The sequence below is a fragment of the Rhea pennata genome, chromosome 25, assembly GCF_028389875.1.
Source record: "Rhea pennata isolate bPtePen1 chromosome 25, bPtePen1.pri, whole genome shotgun sequence".
In the NCBI taxonomy this organism is placed as follows: Eukaryota; Metazoa; Chordata; class Aves; order Rheiformes; family Rheidae; genus Rhea; species Rhea pennata.
The window spans coordinates 2,562,792-2,580,050 of NC_084687.1; the positions used below are offsets into that span (position 1 = coordinate 2,562,792).

A 17,259-nucleotide genomic window follows, 5' to 3' on the forward strand; every position below is an offset into this window, starting at 1 on the left:
CCGTGGGTTGCGCGCGGTGCGCGGCGGCGGCGCCTCGCTGCCGCTCCGCCAGGGGGCGGGGCCGCCGCCGGGGGCGTGCCCCAATTCGAATTCTCCCTCCCTTGCGTCACAATAGCCCCGTTACCGCCCGCCGCGCTCATTGGCCCACCTACCCCGCCCCGCTCCACAGCCGCGCGCTCCCATTGGCCCTCGGTGGGGGGGGCGGGGAGCACTGGGGGCCCCGCGGCGCCGGCCACGCCGGAAGTGTGCGCCGCGGCGACGGGTCCTACCGGAGCCGTTTCCGGCGCGGGAGCAGCATGGCCGCCGTCCCCCCCGACTCCTGGCAGCCTCCCGCCGTCTCCTTGGAGACCACGTAAGGGGGGGGGTGGGCGGCTCCGTCCCGGTGCCGGGCAGCCCTTCCCTTCCCTTCCCATCCCTTCCCTTCCCTTCCCTTCCTTTCCCCCCTCCCCGGCACTGGGCCATCCCGCTCCCCCGCGCGGGCGGCCCCTCGCTCCCCTCTTCCCGCCCCCGGTACCGGCTGCGTTGTCCCGCCCCCACCCGGTACCACCTGGTCCCCAGTCCCCGCCCCCGCCGGTGCTGGGCAGGGTCCCCCGGGACTGGGGAGTCCCCGGTGTCTCCCCTGGGACCCGGCAGTCCCCGGGGCCCGTGTCCCCTCCGCCTCCCGGTACCGGAGAGTCCGCAGTGCCTCCCCCCGGTACCGGAGAGTCCCCGGGGCCCGTGTCCCCTCCACCTCCCGGCACCAGAGACTCCCCGGGGCCCGTGTCCCCTCCGCTTCCCGGTATCGGAGAGTCCCCAGTGCCTCCCCCCGGTACCGGAGAGTCCCCGGGGCCCGTGTCCCCTCCGCCTCCCGGTATTGGAGAGTCCCCGCTCCACCCTGGCGTGGGCCCTGCCCCCGGCGCGGGGTGCCTGGAGGTGCCTGCCGCCCCCCCGCACTCGCGGGGAGCTGCCCGGCACCGCCAACGCACCCCGCTCCTGCAGGATGGGCGCCATCGTCCTGGAGCTCTACTGGAAGCACGCGCCCAAGACCTGCAAGAACTTCGCCGAGCTGGCCCGCCGCGGCTACTACAACGGCACCAAGTTCCACCGCGTTATAAAAGACTTCATGGTGCAGGGCGGCGACCCCACGGGCACCGGTGAGCCCCCGCCGCGCGTGTCCCCCCGCACACGCCTCCCCGCAGAGCGGGGTCAGGGGCCTCTCGGCACGGAGAGCCTCGAGCCTTCACCGGCTGCTCCGAAACACGGCGCTGGCTGAGATCCGGTCCCGCGGCGGAGCTAACCTGTCTCGAGGAAATGCCGCTCTCCAAGGCCAGGGGGTGGCTCCTGGTGGCCCTGGGATGTTCCTCAACCGGCTCCTTGCTCTTCCCCGCTGGCAGGTAGAGGGGGCGCCTCCATCTACGGGAAGCAGTTTGAAGACGAACTTCACCCGGAGCTGAAGTTCACAGGTCCGTGTTGGAGCGAAGGACTAGCGTAACGGGTGTTTGGCCACGCGGGTTTGGGGTTGTTTGATGTTTCCTTTCCTTTAATGAGTAAATGGGGGTTAGAGCTGGGTGAGCAGCAGCGTGGGGAACTCACCTGGCATTGGCAGGAGGCCACAGCGAGGCAATTCACAGAGAGAAAAGCGTGAGAAATGTGGAGCGTTAACTGCAGGGAGTTCCTCGACAGGCTGGTGGTGCTAGCAGTGCCCCCGTTGCGCCCGTCTTCCTTGGTGCCTGGGCAGTTGGGCTCTCAGGGTGTTTGCAGCTGGGATTTTTGAGTTGGTCTCCAGTTAATTTTCCTTTGGGAAGTCTGTAAATTCAACCCCTGCCACGTGTAGACTCTGTGGGCAGTGCTGCAAGACGCCCCAGGTGAATACGGTGCTTTCTTGGTGGTGTTTGTCTTGAGTTGAGGTAAAGCAGATGCCGAGCGTGTTACTGCAGCAGCGAGCGTGCTCCGGGACACTTCCTCGTGCTTCCCCTTGCTGTGGGACTTAGCTCGAAAGGCTGCAGGCGTGAAACCTCCCGCGTCTCCATTCATCTGTTCCAGCGTCGTTCCGACGCTGTCTCATCAGGCAGCCCCAGGAAGAGCAGCGCTTTGGGCTGAAACCACCAAAATGCCCTCGCTGGGCATCTGTCCCCGGGGCTGCGGTCACGGAGGCGGGGCTGGTAGCAGACGGAGCCCGCGTAGGAGCGGGTCGAGCTCTTTCTCGGACCGTCGCTAACGCAGCTCCTTCCTTTAAAGGTGCGGGGATCCTCGCCATGGCCAATGCCGGCCCGGACACGAACGGCAGCCAGTTCTTCATCACGCTGGCACCGACGCAGTGGCTGGACGGGAAGCACACCATCTTCGGGCGCGTGTGCCAAGGCATCGGCATCGTGAACCGCGTCGGCATGGTGGAGACCAACGCCCAGGATCGCCCCGTCGACGACGTGAAGATCTTGAAGGCTTTTCCCTCGGGTTAGGGGGGCCGGGGGCACTGGGGCGTTTTGGCGGGCGAGTGCAGGTGGCCCCAGCGGGAAGGCAAGCTCTCCGAGGACATTAGAGGTGATGTGGGGCCAAATTCCCTCCCCAAAAGGGGAGGTGCAGGGGGGTGGGAGGGGGTTAAGAGAATGAAGTCTGCAATCTGCATCGTTCAAGGATGAAGCCTTCAGCTGGGGAAGGAGCGAGACAGGAGCCGGCCAGGTCTGTTGTCTCTCTTGCTGCCTCCGAGGTCCTTTTGGCTCCTCTTGGCCTCCTGTCCACCGCGAGCAGCAGGGGCAGCGCCAGCGGCAGGAGGTTGGCATGTTCCTGCTGCTGCTCCTGCTGCCAGGCTGGTTTGGAGGATGATTCCTTGATCTCCGCAAGGATTCTGTGGCGGGCCAGGAGCTGACTTTTTTGGGAACGGGAAAATTCTGGTCCTGGATGTCACCTGAAGCTTTTTTTGCTGTTAAAAGGGAGGCTTTAACGAGCTCTTGGAGGTGGGGCTCTGGGGGCTCTCAGCTTCTTTCCCAGGAGTTGGCCAAAGGCCAGTTGGAGCCTCCCGTCCGCCCGCCGGGGGAGCAGCCTGGCACCAGGCCCCGGCTGTTATTCTCGCCACACCGCGCCATCCTCGGCGCTGGGGTCTCAACCTCCATCCGTCCTTGACCCAGGCTCCGGCAGGAAAATCCCTGCGGAAGACGGATGTTTTCCAGACTTCGCTGGAAAGCTGAGTGCTCTGAGCCAAGCCAGGGCTGCGTGACGGGTGTGTTACGGGGATCTGGGAGAGGCTTTGCTCCTTGGTGCATTTTGTAACGCTTCAGGTTTTGTAATAAAACAAATTAAAAACGAGTCGGGGGTGAACGGTGGCGGGTCCGGGCACGGGCTGCCACCCCGGCAGCTAGTTAAAAACCAGCGGGAAGGGCAGACGCGCTGAAGAGCCCTGTCTGCTCCCTGGGGAGAGGCGAAGGAGCTCGTGACGCTGCCCTCGCCGTGGGGCTGTCCCCAGGGCTTGCTGCGCCCGCTTGGCCAGTGCTCTTGGGTTCCCCGTGTGCCCCAAGGCTTTTAGGAGTAGGGGGGGAAACGTGGCCGTGTCCCTGCTGATGGTCCCAGGCACGCGGCGTGGGCGGCGCTGGCCTCGTGCCGAGGGTGGGCAGCCCCCGAGCTGCAGCTGGGTGCCGTCCCCCCCCTGCCCCCGCCCCGTCCGGCCCTTGGCTGCCCGCCTGGAGCCGGCACGCCGCGTCCCCGGGCTCTGCCCCCGGGGCAGCAGCTGCAGCGGCAGCCGGGTGCCGGGGCTCGCGGCGCCCGCGGGATGCGGCTTCGCCCCACGGGCACCCCGGAGCCAGCCCAGGCCCTGGCTGCTTGCCAGCCGTGTCCTCGATGTCCCCGGGTACCCCCAAGTGTCATAGCACCCACCCCTGGGACCCCTGGGGGATGTCCCCCGGCCCCAGACCCTCCCCGTCACGTCAGGAGGCACTGGGTCACCCTGGTCTCAGCTGCTCGAGGGGGCACAATGTCCCCATGTCAGCACACTCCCCACGTGAGCACGTGCTGCCCGCCCCCCCCGTTTCTCCCCATGGTGTCCCCACACCAGCCCAGTGGTGCCCCGCTATGCCAGGACGTGGTGTCCCCAGGCCAACATGTGTGGTCCCCCACGCAGGCACGCCCGGGGTCCCCAGGCCAGCACATAGGGTCCCCTATGCCAGCACATGGTGTCACCACCCTGGCACGTGGTGCTCCCCCCGTGCTGGCACATGGAGTCCACGTACCAGCCCGTGGTGTCCCCATGCCCAGGCACAGCGTCCCCACTCCAGTGTATGGTATCCCCATGCTAGCACACGGTTTCCCCGTGTGACACGCACGGTCTCCACGACACTACATAGTGTCCCCAAACTGGTACATGTTGTCCCCCCCATGCTGGTACACGGTGTCTCCACGCTGGCACGTTGTGTCCCTATGCTTGCGCACACGGAGTCCCCACATCGGCGCACGGTGTCCCTGTGCTGGCACATCCTGATGCCGCCCCGGCACACGGTGGTGCCACCCTGGCACACGCAGTGTCCCCGTGCTGGCACGTGCGGTCTCCGTGCCAGCACATGGTGCTGACCCCCACCAGCATGGCCAGGAGTGACCGCGCTGTGGTGATGCGTAGCTGCCTCGCCGTGCCGCTAACGAACTCGTTCCGCTAACGAGCTCATTATGCTTTGGCGGGCCGAATTTCCGCACTGGGCTAGGCTGCAAAGCCATGGCCCGTGGGTGCTTTCGGGGCTGCCCGCAGCTTGGCCGGGCCCCGGTGAGGAAGAGGAGGCACCGGCCCCCTGGGGCCCTGGGAGCACTGGGGGGCTGCGCTGGGGGAGCAGGGTAGCGGCGGGGGGCCCAGGGACCCCGGAGGTGGCGCTGGGAGCCCCGAGCGGGGCCGGGATAGTACCCGGGGGGGCGACCAGGGGCGGTACTGGGGCCGGTACCAGCGTGGGCACCGGTGCGGTACCGGGGACGGTACCGAGAGCCACCGGGTGGTACCGAGGGCGACAGCAGGGGCAGAACCCGGGCGGCACCAGGAGCCTACGGGGGGCGGTACCGGGGACGACGCTGGGAGCTCGGGGCGGTACCGGGGGGCCCGTGTGATACCGGGGGCGACGCCGGCAGCCCCGCGTGATACCGGGGTCGGGAGCGGTATCGGGAGCGGCGCCGGGCGCGGCCCCGGCAGCCCCGTGTGACAGCGGGGGCGGCCCCGGCAGCCCCGTGTGACAGCGGGGTCGGTGCCGGGGGCGGCCCCGGGGCGGTGCCGGGCCCCGCGCCCCCGGGCCGGCGCGGGCGGTACCGGCGCGCGGGGCGGAGCCTGCGGCCCGGCGGCCGCGGGGCAGCGGGGCCGCGGCGGGGCAGAGCGGTACCGGCGGCGGCGGCGCGGAGCCCCCCGAGTCCCCGGCCCGGCACATGGCGGCGCTGGGCGGCGCGGAACCGGGCAGCGGCCCCGGCCCCGGCCCCGTCCCGGCCACCAAGGTGGAGCTCACGGTGTCCTGCAGGTAGGCGGGAGGCACCGGCGGGCGGAGGGAGCTGCGGGCACTGGGAGAGCTGGGAGGCATCGGGGCTATGGGGTGCACTTGGAGGCACTGGGGCTATGGGGGGCACTGGGAGAGCTGGGAGGCACTGGGGCTATGAGGTGCACTGGGAAAGCTGGGAGGCACTGGGGCTATGAGGTGCACTGGGAGGCACTGGGGCTATGGGGTGCACTGGGAGAGCTGGAAGGCACTGGGGCTATGGGGTGCACTGGGAGAGCTGAGAGACATTGGGGCTGTGGGGTACACTGGGAGAGCTGGGGGGCACTGGAGCTATGGGGTGCATTGGGAGGCACTGAGGCTATACGGTGCACTGGGGGAGCTGGGAGGCACTGGAGCTATGGGGTGCACTTGGAGGCACTGGGGCTATAGGGTGCACTGGGAGAGCTGAAAGGCACTGGGGCTATGGGGTGCACTGGGAGAGCTGGAAGGCACTGGGGCTATGGGGTGCACTGGGAGAGCTGGGAGGCACTGGGGCTATAGGGTGCACTGGGAGAGCTGAGAGGCATCGGGGCTGTGGGGTACACTGGGAGAGCTGGGGGGCACTGGAGCTATGGGGTGCACTGGGAGGCACTGGGGCTATAGGGTACACTGGGAGAGCTGGAAGGCACTGGGACTATGGGGTGCACTTGGAGGCACTGGGGCTATAGGGTGCACTGGGAGAGCTGGGAGGCACTGGGGCTATGGGGTGCACTTGGAGGCACTGGGGCTATGAAGGGCACAGGGAGAGCTGAGAGGCACTGGGGCTATGGATTACACTGGGAGAGCTGGGGGGCACCGGGAGAGCTGGGAAGCACCAGGGCTATGGGGAGCACTGGGAGAGCAGGGGGGCATTGCAGCAGAGCGCTGGGAGGCACTGGGAGAGCATGGGGCACTGACGGGTGCTGGGGGACCAGGAGGCACCAGGGGAGTAGGGGGTGCTGCAGGCACTGGGAGAGTGAGGCAGCTATGGGGAGTACTGGGAGAACCAGGGGGGGGCACTGGGGCTATGGGAGGCACTGGGAGCATGGGGTGGCACGGTGATAGGGCACTGGGAGACACTGGGGATGTGGGGCCGCAATGGGGGAGCGGGAGGCACAGAGGATGTAGGGCGCTGGGCATGTGGGGGGCACTGGGAGAGCAGAGCGGGCTGGGGTGTGGGGCACTGGGGATGCAGGGGTGTAAGGGAGGTGCTGGGGTTGGAGGGAACACTGGGGGGCACTGGGGGGCACTGGGGGAGCAGAGAGTGGTGGGAAGCGCGGCGCGGCCGGCCGTGCCTCGGTTTCCCCGCCCGACGCCGCGCTGTGCCCCGCAGGCGCCTCCTGGACAAGGACACGTTCTCCAAGTCGGACCCGCGTGAGTGCGCCGGGGCGGGGGCCCGGGGGGTCCCGCCGCGCCCCGGCCCCCCTCACCCGCCTCTCGCCCGCAGTCTGCGTCCTCTACACCCAGGGCGCCGAGAGCAAGCAGTGGCGGGAGGTGAGTGGCACGGGGGGGGGGGACGGTCAGCCAATCAGAGCACTGGGGCGCCGACCAGCCAGCCAGTCAGCATGCTGGGGGGCCAGCCAGCCAATCGGTGTGTCGGGGTGCCAGCCAATCAGCGCGTTGGGGTGCTGACCAGCCAGCCAATCAGTGTGTCTGGGTGCTAGCCAGCCAATCAGAGCGCTGGGGTGCCGACCAGCCAGCCAATCGGTGTTTCGGGGTGCCAGCCAGCCAATCAGCACGTTGGGGTGCTGACCAGCCAGCCAAATGGTGTGTCGGGGTGCTGATCTGTCAGCCAATCAGCATGTTGGGGTGCCAGCCAATCAATGTGTTGGGATGCCAGACGGCCAGCCAATCCGCACGTTGGGGTGCTGACCGGCCAGCCAATCAGTGCACTGGGGTGCTGGCCAACTGGGCAATCAGCGTGCTGGGGTGCAGCTGGCCAGCCAATCAGCGTGGCAGGATGCACACCAGCCGGCCAATGAGCACGTTGGGGTGCAGGTCAGACGGCCAATGAGCACATTGGGGTGCTGACCAGTTGGCCAATGAGCATGTTGGGGAGCTGGCCGGGCAGCCAATCAGCACACAGTGTGCAGCCAGCTGGCCGCGGGGTTGGGGCTCTCTGCACCAGCCGGCCTCTAATTAGCAGCTGTTTAATTGCTGGGTGCGGGGGGGAGGGGAGGCTTAATGAGTGGGTGGGGCAGTACGTGCTGAGGGATGTAGGGGGCACCTGGGTCCCCTGTGCCCAGGTCCCCTCGGGTCCCCTCCTGCTACCCATGTCCCCTGCGGCCCCGGGGTCCCCTCGGGTCCCAATCTCTCTCCTCCCTCCTGCCCCCTCCAGCCGCGAACGCCTCCGTCCCTCCCGTCCTCCCCTTCTCCCTCCCCCCGTCCCTAAATACGTCCCCGCGTCCCCCCTCCCGGGCCGCGCGCCCCGCTCACGGCCGTGCCCCGGCAGTTCGGCCGGACCGAGGTCATCGACAACACCCTGAACCCCGACTTCGTGCGCAAGTTCATCCTCGACTACTTCTTCGAGGAGAAGCAGAACCTGCGCTTCGACCTGTGAGTGCGGCGCCGGCGCCGGCAGCGCCCGGCCGGGGCGGGCGCCCTGCCCCGCTCCCCGCGCCGGGCCCCATCGCCACCCCTGTCCCCGTGCCCGGTCCTGCCTCATCCCTGCCCCAGCCGCGTCCGCGTCCCATCTCGGCTCCGGTCTCATCCCCGGTTCCATCCTCATCCCTGCCTCGTCCTTGTCTCCGTGCCTGTTCCCGTCCCCATCCCATCTCTGTCCCGCCCAGGTCCCCATCCCTGTCCCATCTGTGTCCCTATCCCATTTTGGTCCCCCTCTCCGTCCCCATCCCTGTCTCCGTCCCCATCTCCTTCCCTGTCCCACTCTCGGCTCCCCCATTCCTGTCTCACCTGTGTCCTTGTCACAGCTCTGTCTCATCCCCGTCCCCAGCTCTGTCCCTGTTCCCATCCTTGTACCGGCCCCAGCCCCACTTGTGTCCCATCCCTGTCCCCGTCCCCGCTGCAAGGCGCCGCGGCGTCCGTCTGTCCCCGCAGGTACGATGTGGACTCCAAGAGCCCCGACCTCTCCAAGCACGTAAGCCGGGCGCCGGGCGGTGGGTGCTGGGGTGGGGGCCGGGGTGGGGGCTGGGGCCCCGCTGACGCCCCGTCTCCCGCAGGATTTCCTGGGCCAGGCCTTCTGCACGCTGGGCGAGATCGTGGGCTCGGCCGGCAGCCGCCTGGAGAAGCCCCTGACGTGAGTGCGGGGCCGGAGCCTCCCCCTCTGGCTCGGCGATGCCGGACAAATCCCCCCCCCCCCCCCGCCCCCGGCCCACCGCCCCGCTGCTCCTCGCAGCCGCAGGCCCGTCCCCGCCGGGCGCCACGGGGACGGGCACCCTGGCCCCGTGCCCGGGTCCCGTATCTCGCCGGGTGCCGGCGACGGAGAGCAGAGCCGCGCGCGGACAGCCGGGCTCCGGGCTGCCCGGCCGGTGCCGCTTCCCCCCCCCCGCCCCACGGCGCCTCCTGGCCGAGGTGGGTTGAGGGGGGAGCCGAGCCGAGCCGGGGGCGTCCCTTGGGGTGGTGGAGTTGGGGGTCTCGCCCGCTGCGGCACCCTCTGCCCCAGCCATGCTCCTGCACCCGGAGCCACGGGAGCTCCGGCTCTGCCTCAGTTTCCCCACGGCGTCCGGCTCCTGGCGCCTCCGTCACCCGTCCCGTCTGCGTCCTGGCAGGATGGGGACGGGCACCACGCACTCCCGGGGCAGGAAACCCGCTCCGGCCGTCTCCAACGGGTGAGTCCCGGCGATGCCCGGCGGCGGTGGGGGAGGACGCGGCCGCCCCGGACCCACCGCCTCTCCCGGCAGGGGCATCCCCGGGAAGAAGTGCGGCACCATCATCCTCCTGGCCGAAGAGCTGGGCAACTGCCGGGTGAGTCGCGCTCGGCGGGGGGCGAGTTTGGGGACCTCCCCCCACCCCATCCGCCCCGGCTCGGGGTCTCCAGCGCCTTCCTCCCCGCTTGCACCGGGGCGAGGAAGACGAGGGCCACGCGCCGTGACCGTCCCTCCTCCTCCTCCTCCTCCTCCCCTGTCCCTCCGGCCCAGGACGTGGCCACGCTGCAGTTCTGCGCCAACAAGCTGGACAAGAAGGATTTCTTCGGCAAATCCGACCCCTTCCTGGTCTTCTACCGGAGCAACGAAGACGGGACGTGAGCCAGCCGCCGACCCGCTCCCCCCCCCCCCCGCCCGCCCCCGGGGCTGGGGACGCCCCACGCAGGGGCCCAGCCAGCGCTTTCCCCAACCCGGCGGTGTCCCTGGTGTCCCCAAACCTAGGTGGCTTCGTGGTGACCTGACCCCCCGTCCCCTCGCCGTGGGCCCTCTCCCATCCCCACGTGTGTCCCCCCCCCCAACCCCAGGTGCATCCCCATCCTGCTTCCCGGGATTTAAGTGTGATTTTTTTTTTAATTTTATTTATTTATTTTACGGGTGGGGGCGACTTTTCCCCACCCGAGGTGACTCCCTGTCCCCGTCCCGGCAGCTTCACCATCTGCCACAAGACGGAGGTGGTGAGGAACACGCTGAACCCGGTGTGGCAAGCCTTCGCCATCCCCGTGCGCGCCCTCTGCAACGGCGACTACGACCGGTGAGACCCCCCCGCGGGGCCCCGGGCCCGCCCGCCGGGGCGCCGCTCTGCACCCTCTTCCCCTTTAGTCTTTGTGGTTGCCCGGCGCCGGGGCGAGCGGCGGGCGCCGGCTTTGCCCGCTCCGCTCTCGCCCGGGGCCGTTCGGGTGATGGGTAAACTGAGGCAGGGCGCGGGCGGCCGCGGGGAGGGGTTAAGCCCGGCGCCGGGTTTCCGCGGCGGTGACGGCGGCGAATGAACAAAGCCAGGCGGTGGCTCGCGTGGCGCCGCCGGCTTGGCCCCGTGTCGGACGTTGCTGTGGCAACGGCGGATAAAAATATCCCGCCGAAAAACCCTGGGTAGGGGAGAGGAGGAGGAGGAGGAGGAGGAGGAAGGCCCACCACGGAGGCGTCAAACCGACCTGGCGGGGGGGGGGGGGGAGCGCGCTGGGAGCGTGGGGCGTCCGCTGGCGGAGGGGACCGCCCGGCCGGGTGCTGCACCCCGGGGTGGGGGGTCCCCCGTGGCGGGGGTCCCCCGGGGCGGCTGTGACCCGCCGCCGCGTCCTCGCCCGCAGGCCCATCAAGGCGGAGGTGTACGACTGGGACCGCGACGGCAGGTGAGCGCCGGGCCCCGGCCCGCGCCCGCGCCGCCGGCGGCCCGCCGCGGCTCACGGCGGCCCCTCTCGCCCCGCAGCCACGACTTCATCGGCGAGTTCACCACCAGCTACCGGGAGCTGGCGCGGGGGCAGAGCCGCTTCAACGTCTACGAGGTGAGACGGGAGCGGGGCTGGTCCCCTCCGCCGCCTCCGGAGCGGCGGCGATCCGGGCCGGAGCCGGCGCCTCGGGGCCCAGGGACCTCCGGCGAACGCCCTCCTCCTCCTCCTCCTCCTCCTCATCCTCCCGTCCAGGTGGTGAACCCCAAGAAGAAGATGAAGAAGAAGAAGTACCTGAATTCGGGGACGGTACGGGCCAGGAGCGCGCAGGGCAGGCCGGGGGGGGGGGGGGTCTCACGTGCCCCCCGTGGCGCTGAGCCCGCGGCCGCCTCGCAGGTGACACTGCTGTCCTTCGCCGTGGAGTCCGACTACACCTTCTTGGACTACATCAAGGGCGGGTGAGCGATTCGGGGGCCGGGGTGGGGGGCCGCCATCCCCGTGGGACCCCCGCACCCTCCCCCCGTACCCGCTAGCCACCGGGAAGGGGGGGGAGCGCCGGGAGCAGGTCGGACGCCGGAGCCTCACGCCGCTTCCCCAAGGACCCAGATCAACTTCACGGTGGCCATCGACTTCACGGCGTCCAACGGTGAGCGCCGGGCGGCGGCGAGGGCGGGGGGGTTCGGGGCACCTGGGCGTGGGGACGGTCCCGCTCGGAGCGGGTGGCCCCGGGTGACGCCCGCTGCCCCCCCCCCGCCGGCCAGGTAACCCGTCGCAGTCCACCTCGCTGCACTACATGAACCCCTACCAGCTCAACGCCTACGCCATGGCCCTCAAGGCGGTGGGCGAGATCATCCAGGACTACGACAGCGACAAGATGTTCCCCGCGCTCGGCTTCGGGGCCAAGATCCCGCCGGACGGGCGCGTGTCCCATGAGTTCCCGCTGGTGAGGCCGCGGTGGTGGTGGTGGGGAGGCCACGGCAGGTTCCCGGGGGTCCCCCCCCACCCCGGCCGCGGCGTCCCCTCACCCGTCCCCCGGCCGTCCCGCAGAACGGCGACGCGGCCAACCCCTCGTGCAACGGCATCGAGGGCATCCTGGAGGCTTATCACAAGAGCCTCAAGAGCGTCCAGCTCTACGGTCCCACCAACTTCGCCCCCGTGGTCAACCACGTGGCCCGGTAAGCCGTGGCCTGTCCCCGCGCCCGGTGCCGCGGGGGCCGCCGGCTCACGGCCTCTCGCGCAGCTCGGCAGCGGCGGTGCCCGACGGCTCCCAGTACTTCGTGCTCCTCATCATCACCGACGGCGTCATCTCGGACATGGCGCAGACCAAGGAGGCCATCGTCAACGTGAGTCCCGCGCGGCGGAGGCGTGGGGTGCCCCCGAGCGGTGCTGGGTGCAAGCCAAGGACGCTGGGTGCCACAGGGTGCAACAGCCAGCTGGGTCCCTGGGGTGCCCCAAGCAGTCCTGGTGTGCAGGGACCAGCTGGCGGGGTTCCTGGGGGGGGGGGCCTGCGCCACCGCCTCGTCCCTTGGGGTCCCCCAGCGCTGCCGGCACCTTGTCCCCAATGTGCGGGGACAGGAGCGGGGGGAGGCTTGGGCAGAGCTGGTGTGGGGCCGGGACCCCCCCCCCCCCCGCGCGCACTCCGGCTTCGCTCTCGGAGGCCGGTGCCGCTCCGGGATCGGGCAAACGCACCAAGCCGGGGAGCGGGATCTTCCCTGGCGCTCGGGGCCTGTGGCGCTGAGTATGGGTGCACAGCACGGTGCTGAGTGCAAGATGCACGTCAGGGCACCAAGCGCCACGGGCTGCATGTCGTGGTGCTGAGCGCAGGCTGCACCTAGCAGCACCAAGCGCGGGCTGCACGTTGTGGTGCTGAGCGCGGGCTGCACATCGTGGTGCTGAGCATGGGCTGCACCTAGCAGCACCAAGCACGGGCTGCACGTCGTGGTGCTGAGCGCGGGCTGCACCTAGCAGCACCAAGCACGGGCTGCACGTCGTGGTGCTGAGCACGGGCTGCACCTAGCAGCACCAAGCACGGGCTGCACGTCGTGGTGCTGAGCACGGGCTGCACCTAGCAGCACCAAGCACGGGCTGCACGTCGTGGTGCTGAGCACGGGCTGCACGTCGTGGTGCTGAGCGCGGGCTGCACGTCGTGGTGCTGAGCACGGGCTGCACCTAGCAGCACCAAGCACGGGCTGCGCGTCGTGGTGCTGAGCACGGGCTGCACCTAGCAGCACCAAGCACGGGCTGCACGTCGTGGTGCTGAGCACGGGCTGCACCTAGCAGCACCAAGCACGGGCTGCACGTCGTGGTGCTGAGCACGGGCTGCACGTCGTGGTGCTGAGCGCGGGCTGCACGTCGTGGTGCTGAGCACGGGCTGCACCTAGCAGCACCAAGCACGGGCTGCACGTCGTGGTGCTGAGCACGGGCTGCACCTAGCAGCACCAAGCACGGGCTGCGCGTCGTGGTGCTGAGCGCGGGCTGCACGTCGTGGTGCTGAGCACGGGCTGCACCTAGCAGCACCAAGCACGGGCTGCACGTCGTGGTGCTGAGCGCGGGCTGCACGTCGTGGTGCTGAGCACGGGCTGCACCTAGCAGCACCAAGCACGGGCTGCACGTCGTGGTGCTGAGCACGGGCTGCACGTCGTGGTGCTGAGCACGGGCTGCACCTAGCAGCACCAAGCACGGGCTGCACGTCGTGGTGCTGAGCACGGGCTGCGCGCCGGGAGAGGGGGGGATGCAGCCCCCTGAGCATGTGAACGGGCCCCCCGTCCCCCAAGGGCTAGTCGGAGCCCCCCAACCCCCCCCGGCCGCCCCCGGCATCGCGTCCGCCCGCGCCGGGGCCGGGAGGAGGGCGCCGGGCTGCTCTCGCTGTGCCGGTGCCGGTGCCTTTTCCCGCCCCGTCTCCCGCTCCGCAGGCTGCCGCGCTCCCCATGTCCATCATCATCGTCGGCGTCGGCCAGGCCGAGTTCGACGGTAAGGCTCGGGCCCTCCGCGGCCGGCCGTGCCGGCACCGGAGCGCCCACCCGCACCGAAAAAAAACCTAATTAAAGCTCCGGGAATAATTACTGCTGACGAATCCCCCCCCCCCCGCCGCCCCCGCCGGCTTTGCTCCACTTTCCCGCGGCCCAAAGCACCCGCGCAGGGCGGCTTTGCGGGGCCGGCAAGCGGCTCGGCTTCGAGGGGGGAGCAAGGGGCGAAGGGGAGCCCGCGGTGGCCCCCCCCGGCCCCCTGAGCCCCCCCCCGCCTCTCCCCTCGCAGCCATGGTGGAGCTGGACGGCGACGACGTCCGCGTCTCCTCCCGGGGCAAGGTGGCCGAGCGCGACATCGTGCAGGTAACGCCGATGCCGTGGGGCGCGCGTGTGTGTCCCCGTCCCCCCCCCCGCCGCCACCCCGGGGCTGGGTGCGGGGCAGCATGTCGGGGCGCCCCGCCTGCCCCGGCCCTCCCGTTTCTGCTGGGCCGCCCCAGCGCGGAGGGAGGCTCTGGGACGTGGGGCCAGCGGGACGGGCCAGGACCCAGGGAGGGATGATGACGTGGGGACACAGCAGGACCCAGGGACGGGCTGGGACACAGGGACAGGGGCTCGCACCAGGCTCTGGGGATGCACCAGGATCTGGGGGCAGGCTCAGATAGGGGGGTGCACCAACACCTGGGGACACACCAGGCCCTGGAGAGGGACAAGGACATGGAGGATGCACTGGGATACAGGGATGCACCAGGCCATGGTAGGACACGGGGACAGGGGCACGGGACAGGGGCACACCAGGCTCTAGAGACAGGTGGGACACAGGGCTGCATCAAGCCATGGGGCCACAGGGTGCCACAGGACCTGGGGCCAGGCCAGGACATGGGGGGGACGCAGCAGGACTTGGGGATGCGCCGGGACGTAGGGATACGGGGATGCACCAGGGCATGGGGGCACACTGCAAATGGGGATACCCTGGGACGGGGGGGGACAACAGGGATGCACCAGGACATGGGGCAACACCGGGACATGGGAATACAGCCTGGGAAGGGTGGGGGGAGGGGGCACGCTGGGCTCCAGCCCCCTTGGTGACCCCCCCCAACCTCCCCCCCAAAAAAACTCCCGGCTCTCCCCACCAGTTCGTCCCCTTCCGCGACTACATCGACCGCACGGGCAACCACGTGCTCAGCATGGCTCGCCTGGCCAAGGACGTCCTGGCCGAGATCCCCGACCAGGTCGTCTCCTACATGAAGGGCCGCGGCATCAAGCCGCAGCCGGCACCCCCGGACCCGCCGACCCCCCCGGCACCCACCCAGCCCTGATAGCACCCGGGCACCCGCTACCGGTGCCTTGGCCGGGCTGGGGGGCTTCTCCTCCGCCAGGCTCTGGGTGGGCTCTGTCCCCGGTGCGGGGGGGGGGGGGAGCTGGACTCCAGCCATGGGTGCCAAGCAGGGATGTTTTCCAAGCCTCCCCCCCCGCCCCCGGCTTTTATAAGGAATAAGTCACAGCGGGTCGCTGCTGGGTGCCTCTGTGCCCGGAGCGTGTGTGTTGGGGGAGACCTCGGCGGCGGCCAGCCCGGCTCCGCGTCCTCGCCCCGCTGCCCTGCGGTGTTGATCCCTCCCTGCACTACCCCCCACCCCACCCCACCCCAAAATAAAAAAACCCCGGCTTTCCCGCGGCCCCTCAGGGACGGAGGCGCCCGCGCTGCCGTTAGCCAGGACGGCCGCAGGACCGCGGGGCCTTTCTCACCTCCCTCCCCCAGCAGTTTTTTTTACTTGCATGGACAGTCCGTCGCCCCGGTATTTCACGTGCCTGTCTGCTGTGAGCTGGTCTGTATTGAGTTGCCTTAAACTGGAATAAATTTAGTCTTTTTTGCTACTGATTTTTTTGTTTCCTTTCTCCCGCTGCAGCGCATCCCTCCCCGTGCCGCTGCTGTGCCGAGGCGCCCGCCAGGTCCTCCCCAGGGCCCGGGACCCCTCCGGCACCGCCTCTGCAAGGGGCTGGTTCTCCTGTGCCGCCTCCCCCCCCCCCCCCCCGCCCACACAGATCATCAGGTCACACAAAGTCCATTTTGGCTTTATTTCTAACCCAAACATTGCAAATATACAGAAAAATACCAGTACAAAGTTATAACACATCCAGGTTTATTTACAGGACTCTACACAGGCCTCGGTCGCCCTCCCCTGGGCCAGGCCTGGCCGCAGCCGGTCCTGCGGAGCCGGGCTATGGCTTTTCGTTAGGGGGTTACGCTCTGTCCCCAGGGCCCGAGCTGCCTGGTGCCGCGCCAGGAGCAGGGGACGGTGCACCATGCCGTGCCACGCTGTGCAATGCCGCACTGCGCCGTGCAACGCCGCGCCGGCACGGAAGCGGGTTTTTTGCACAGCTCCGGAGGGGCAGGGGCTCTGCCTGCACCTCCCACGGGTCCTGCAGACTCCCCACCACCACCACCATCACCACCACCACCACCAGCCCCCCGGCTGGCCGTGCCGAGAGCACAAGCTACATCGCGCCGGGCTCGAGCGGGGCAGAGTCGCGCCGGGGAGGCGTCAAGGGCGGCTGCGCCCACGTCCCGGCGCAGGGCACCGCGCACGGCCCCAGCCGCGGCCGGGAGCAGGGTGCAGGGCCGCAGAGCGGGTGCAGCAGCCTCCCACGCAGGGATTTCCAGTGTAAGGAGACTGTAACAGTGCTGGGACCAAAACCTGGCAGGTTCAAAGCAGTGGAGAGAAGAGGGGGGAGCTGCCAGCAAAGGGCGACAGGGACCTACCCGCCATGGGGGGGGCGGGGGGGGAGGGAGGGTGCTGCTCTCAGCCGGTCTCTGCAGCTCCTCCCCGGCTGCCTCCGCTCCTGCTCGGGACTGAGCCCCACCGGCCTCTCGTTAAGGTATCTTCAAGCTCGAATCCAATATTGCTGCATTTCCCTCGGCCCCGGCCACGGGGACGGCTGGGTGCCTGCCCCGCGCGGCGAGCAGCGCCGGCAGCCCGGCTCGTATTGCTTTGGAGAAGAAACGGGGCGGGGGGGGCAGCAGCGGGGAAGGGGGGCCGCAGGAAAGCCTCTCTCCTGGGTGCCGGAACGCCGCCGCGAGCTTCCCCTGTTAGAGCGGGGTTAGGGGCGCTGCTCCCCGCGGGGGAGTTGCATCTAGTAACTCTAGCACTTAGTGAAGGGTCCTTCCACGTTCCTATTTAGTTGTCCTTAAAAAAAATACAACGCCCCCTCCCCCCCCCAAAAAAAAAAAAAAAAAAAAGACCAAACACCCACCCCCAACGGCTGGAAAGAAATATCATTAAAATAGAGTTAAGTTAAAATCCTGCCTGCGTCCCCCCCCCACCCCAGCAGCGAAGCCTCCCTCGGGGCGGCAGAGCCGGTGCTGCCCGAGGCGGACGGGCCAGGAGCAGGCCAGCGAGGCGCGAGACGGGGGGCAGGCGGCGCGGAGGGGCCTGCTCGCGAGGCTGGAGGCGCCGGGCAGCGCTGCGACATCCCCGGGCCACGGCGCGGCCGTGCCGCTACTCCAGGAGGTCCTGGGGAGGGGGGGGGGGGAGAGAAGGCGGCATCACTCGGGGCACAGAGGGTCCCGCGTGCCGAGGTCGTCCCGTGT

The 17,259-nt window shown here is 69.4% G+C and overlaps 4 protein-coding genes across 6 annotated transcripts in view; 3 read left to right on the top strand and 1 right to left on the bottom strand.

The window, feature by feature from the left end:
• The first annotated feature begins 282 nt into the window (after positions 1-282).
• Positions 283-3,282, top strand: PPIL1 (peptidylprolyl isomerase like 1). Its single transcript, XM_062594957.1, has 4 exons — positions 283-352; positions 979-1,133; positions 1,374-1,442; positions 2,218-3,282. Exons 1-4 carry the CDS (start codon positions 297-299, stop codon positions 2,436-2,438), a joined length of 501 nt encoding a protein of 166 aa, XP_062450941.1. The 5' UTR covers positions 283-296; the 3' UTR covers positions 2,439-3,282.
• Positions 3,283-5,364: 2,082 nt separating this feature from the next.
• On the top strand, positions 5,365-8,704 carry LOC134150740 (copine-5-like). Its single transcript, XM_062594790.1, has 6 exons — positions 5,365-5,453; positions 6,781-6,821; positions 6,895-6,941; positions 7,900-8,003; positions 8,502-8,541; positions 8,624-8,704. Exons 1-6 carry the CDS (start codon positions 5,365-5,367, stop codon positions 8,702-8,704), a joined length of 402 nt encoding a protein of 133 aa, XP_062450774.1.
• A 257-nt stretch (positions 8,705-8,961) lies between these two features.
• On the top strand, positions 8,962-15,143 carry LOC134150726 (copine-5). The gene is made up of 16 exons (XM_062594774.1): positions 8,962-8,975; positions 9,173-9,232; positions 9,305-9,368; positions 9,542-9,645; positions 9,975-10,079; positions 10,630-10,671; positions 10,749-10,824; positions 10,963-11,016; positions 11,104-11,165; positions 11,307-11,353; positions 11,469-11,650; positions 11,755-11,882; positions 11,948-12,050; positions 13,620-13,677; positions 13,963-14,036; positions 14,807-15,143. The coding sequence occupies exons 2-16, from the start codon at positions 9,174-9,176 to the stop codon at positions 14,987-14,989; spliced, it is 1,341 nt and encodes a 446-aa protein (XP_062450758.1). The 5' UTR covers positions 8,962-8,975; position 9,173; the 3' UTR covers positions 14,990-15,143.
• A 584-nt stretch (positions 15,144-15,727) lies between these two features.
• Positions 15,728-17,259, bottom strand: part of SORT1 (sortilin 1) — a 222,261-nt gene continuing 220,729 nt past the window's right edge. For all 3 annotated transcript variants that reach the window (XM_062595054.1, XM_062595056.1, XM_062595055.1), the window contains one exon: positions 15,728-17,182. In XM_062595054.1, coding sequence (XP_062451038.1) covers positions 17,168-17,182 — 15 coding nt within the window. In that variant the 3' untranslated portion in view covers positions 15,728-17,167. The remainder of the gene's footprint in view (positions 17,183-17,259) is intronic.

Coding starts and splice junctions, on each gene's coding strand:
- PPIL1 (XM_062594957.1), top strand. CDS start 297: ATGGCCGCCGTCCCCCCCGACTCCTGGCAGCCTCCCGCCGTCTCCTTG. Junction 1,134..1,373: donor CGGCGACCCCACGGGCACCG/GTGAGCCCCCGC, acceptor CCCCGCTGGCAG/GTAGAGGGGGCGCCTCCATC. Junction 1,443..2,217: donor CCCGGAGCTGAAGTTCACAG/GTCCGTGTTGGA, acceptor CTTCCTTTAAAG/GTGCGGGGATCCTCGCCATG.
- LOC134150726 (XM_062594774.1), top strand. CDS start 9,174: ATGGGGACGGGCACCACGCACTCCCGGGGCAGGAAACCCGCTCCGGCC. Junction 11,354..11,468: donor CGACTTCACGGCGTCCAACG/GTGAGCGCCGGG, acceptor CCCGCCGGCCAG/GTAACCCGTCGCAGTCCACC. Junction 11,651..11,754: donor TGTCCCATGAGTTCCCGCTG/GTGAGGCCGCGG, acceptor GCCGTCCCGCAG/AACGGCGACGCGGCCAACCC.
- LOC134150740 (XM_062594790.1), top strand. CDS start 5,365: ATGGCGGCGCTGGGCGGCGCGGAACCGGGCAGCGGCCCCGGCCCCGGC. Junction 8,004..8,501: donor CAGAACCTGCGCTTCGACCT/GTGAGTGCGGCG, acceptor CTGTCCCCGCAG/GTACGATGTGGACTCCAAGA. Junction 8,542..8,623: donor GCCCCGACCTCTCCAAGCAC/GTAAGCCGGGCG, acceptor CGTCTCCCGCAG/GATTTCCTGGGCCAGGCCTT.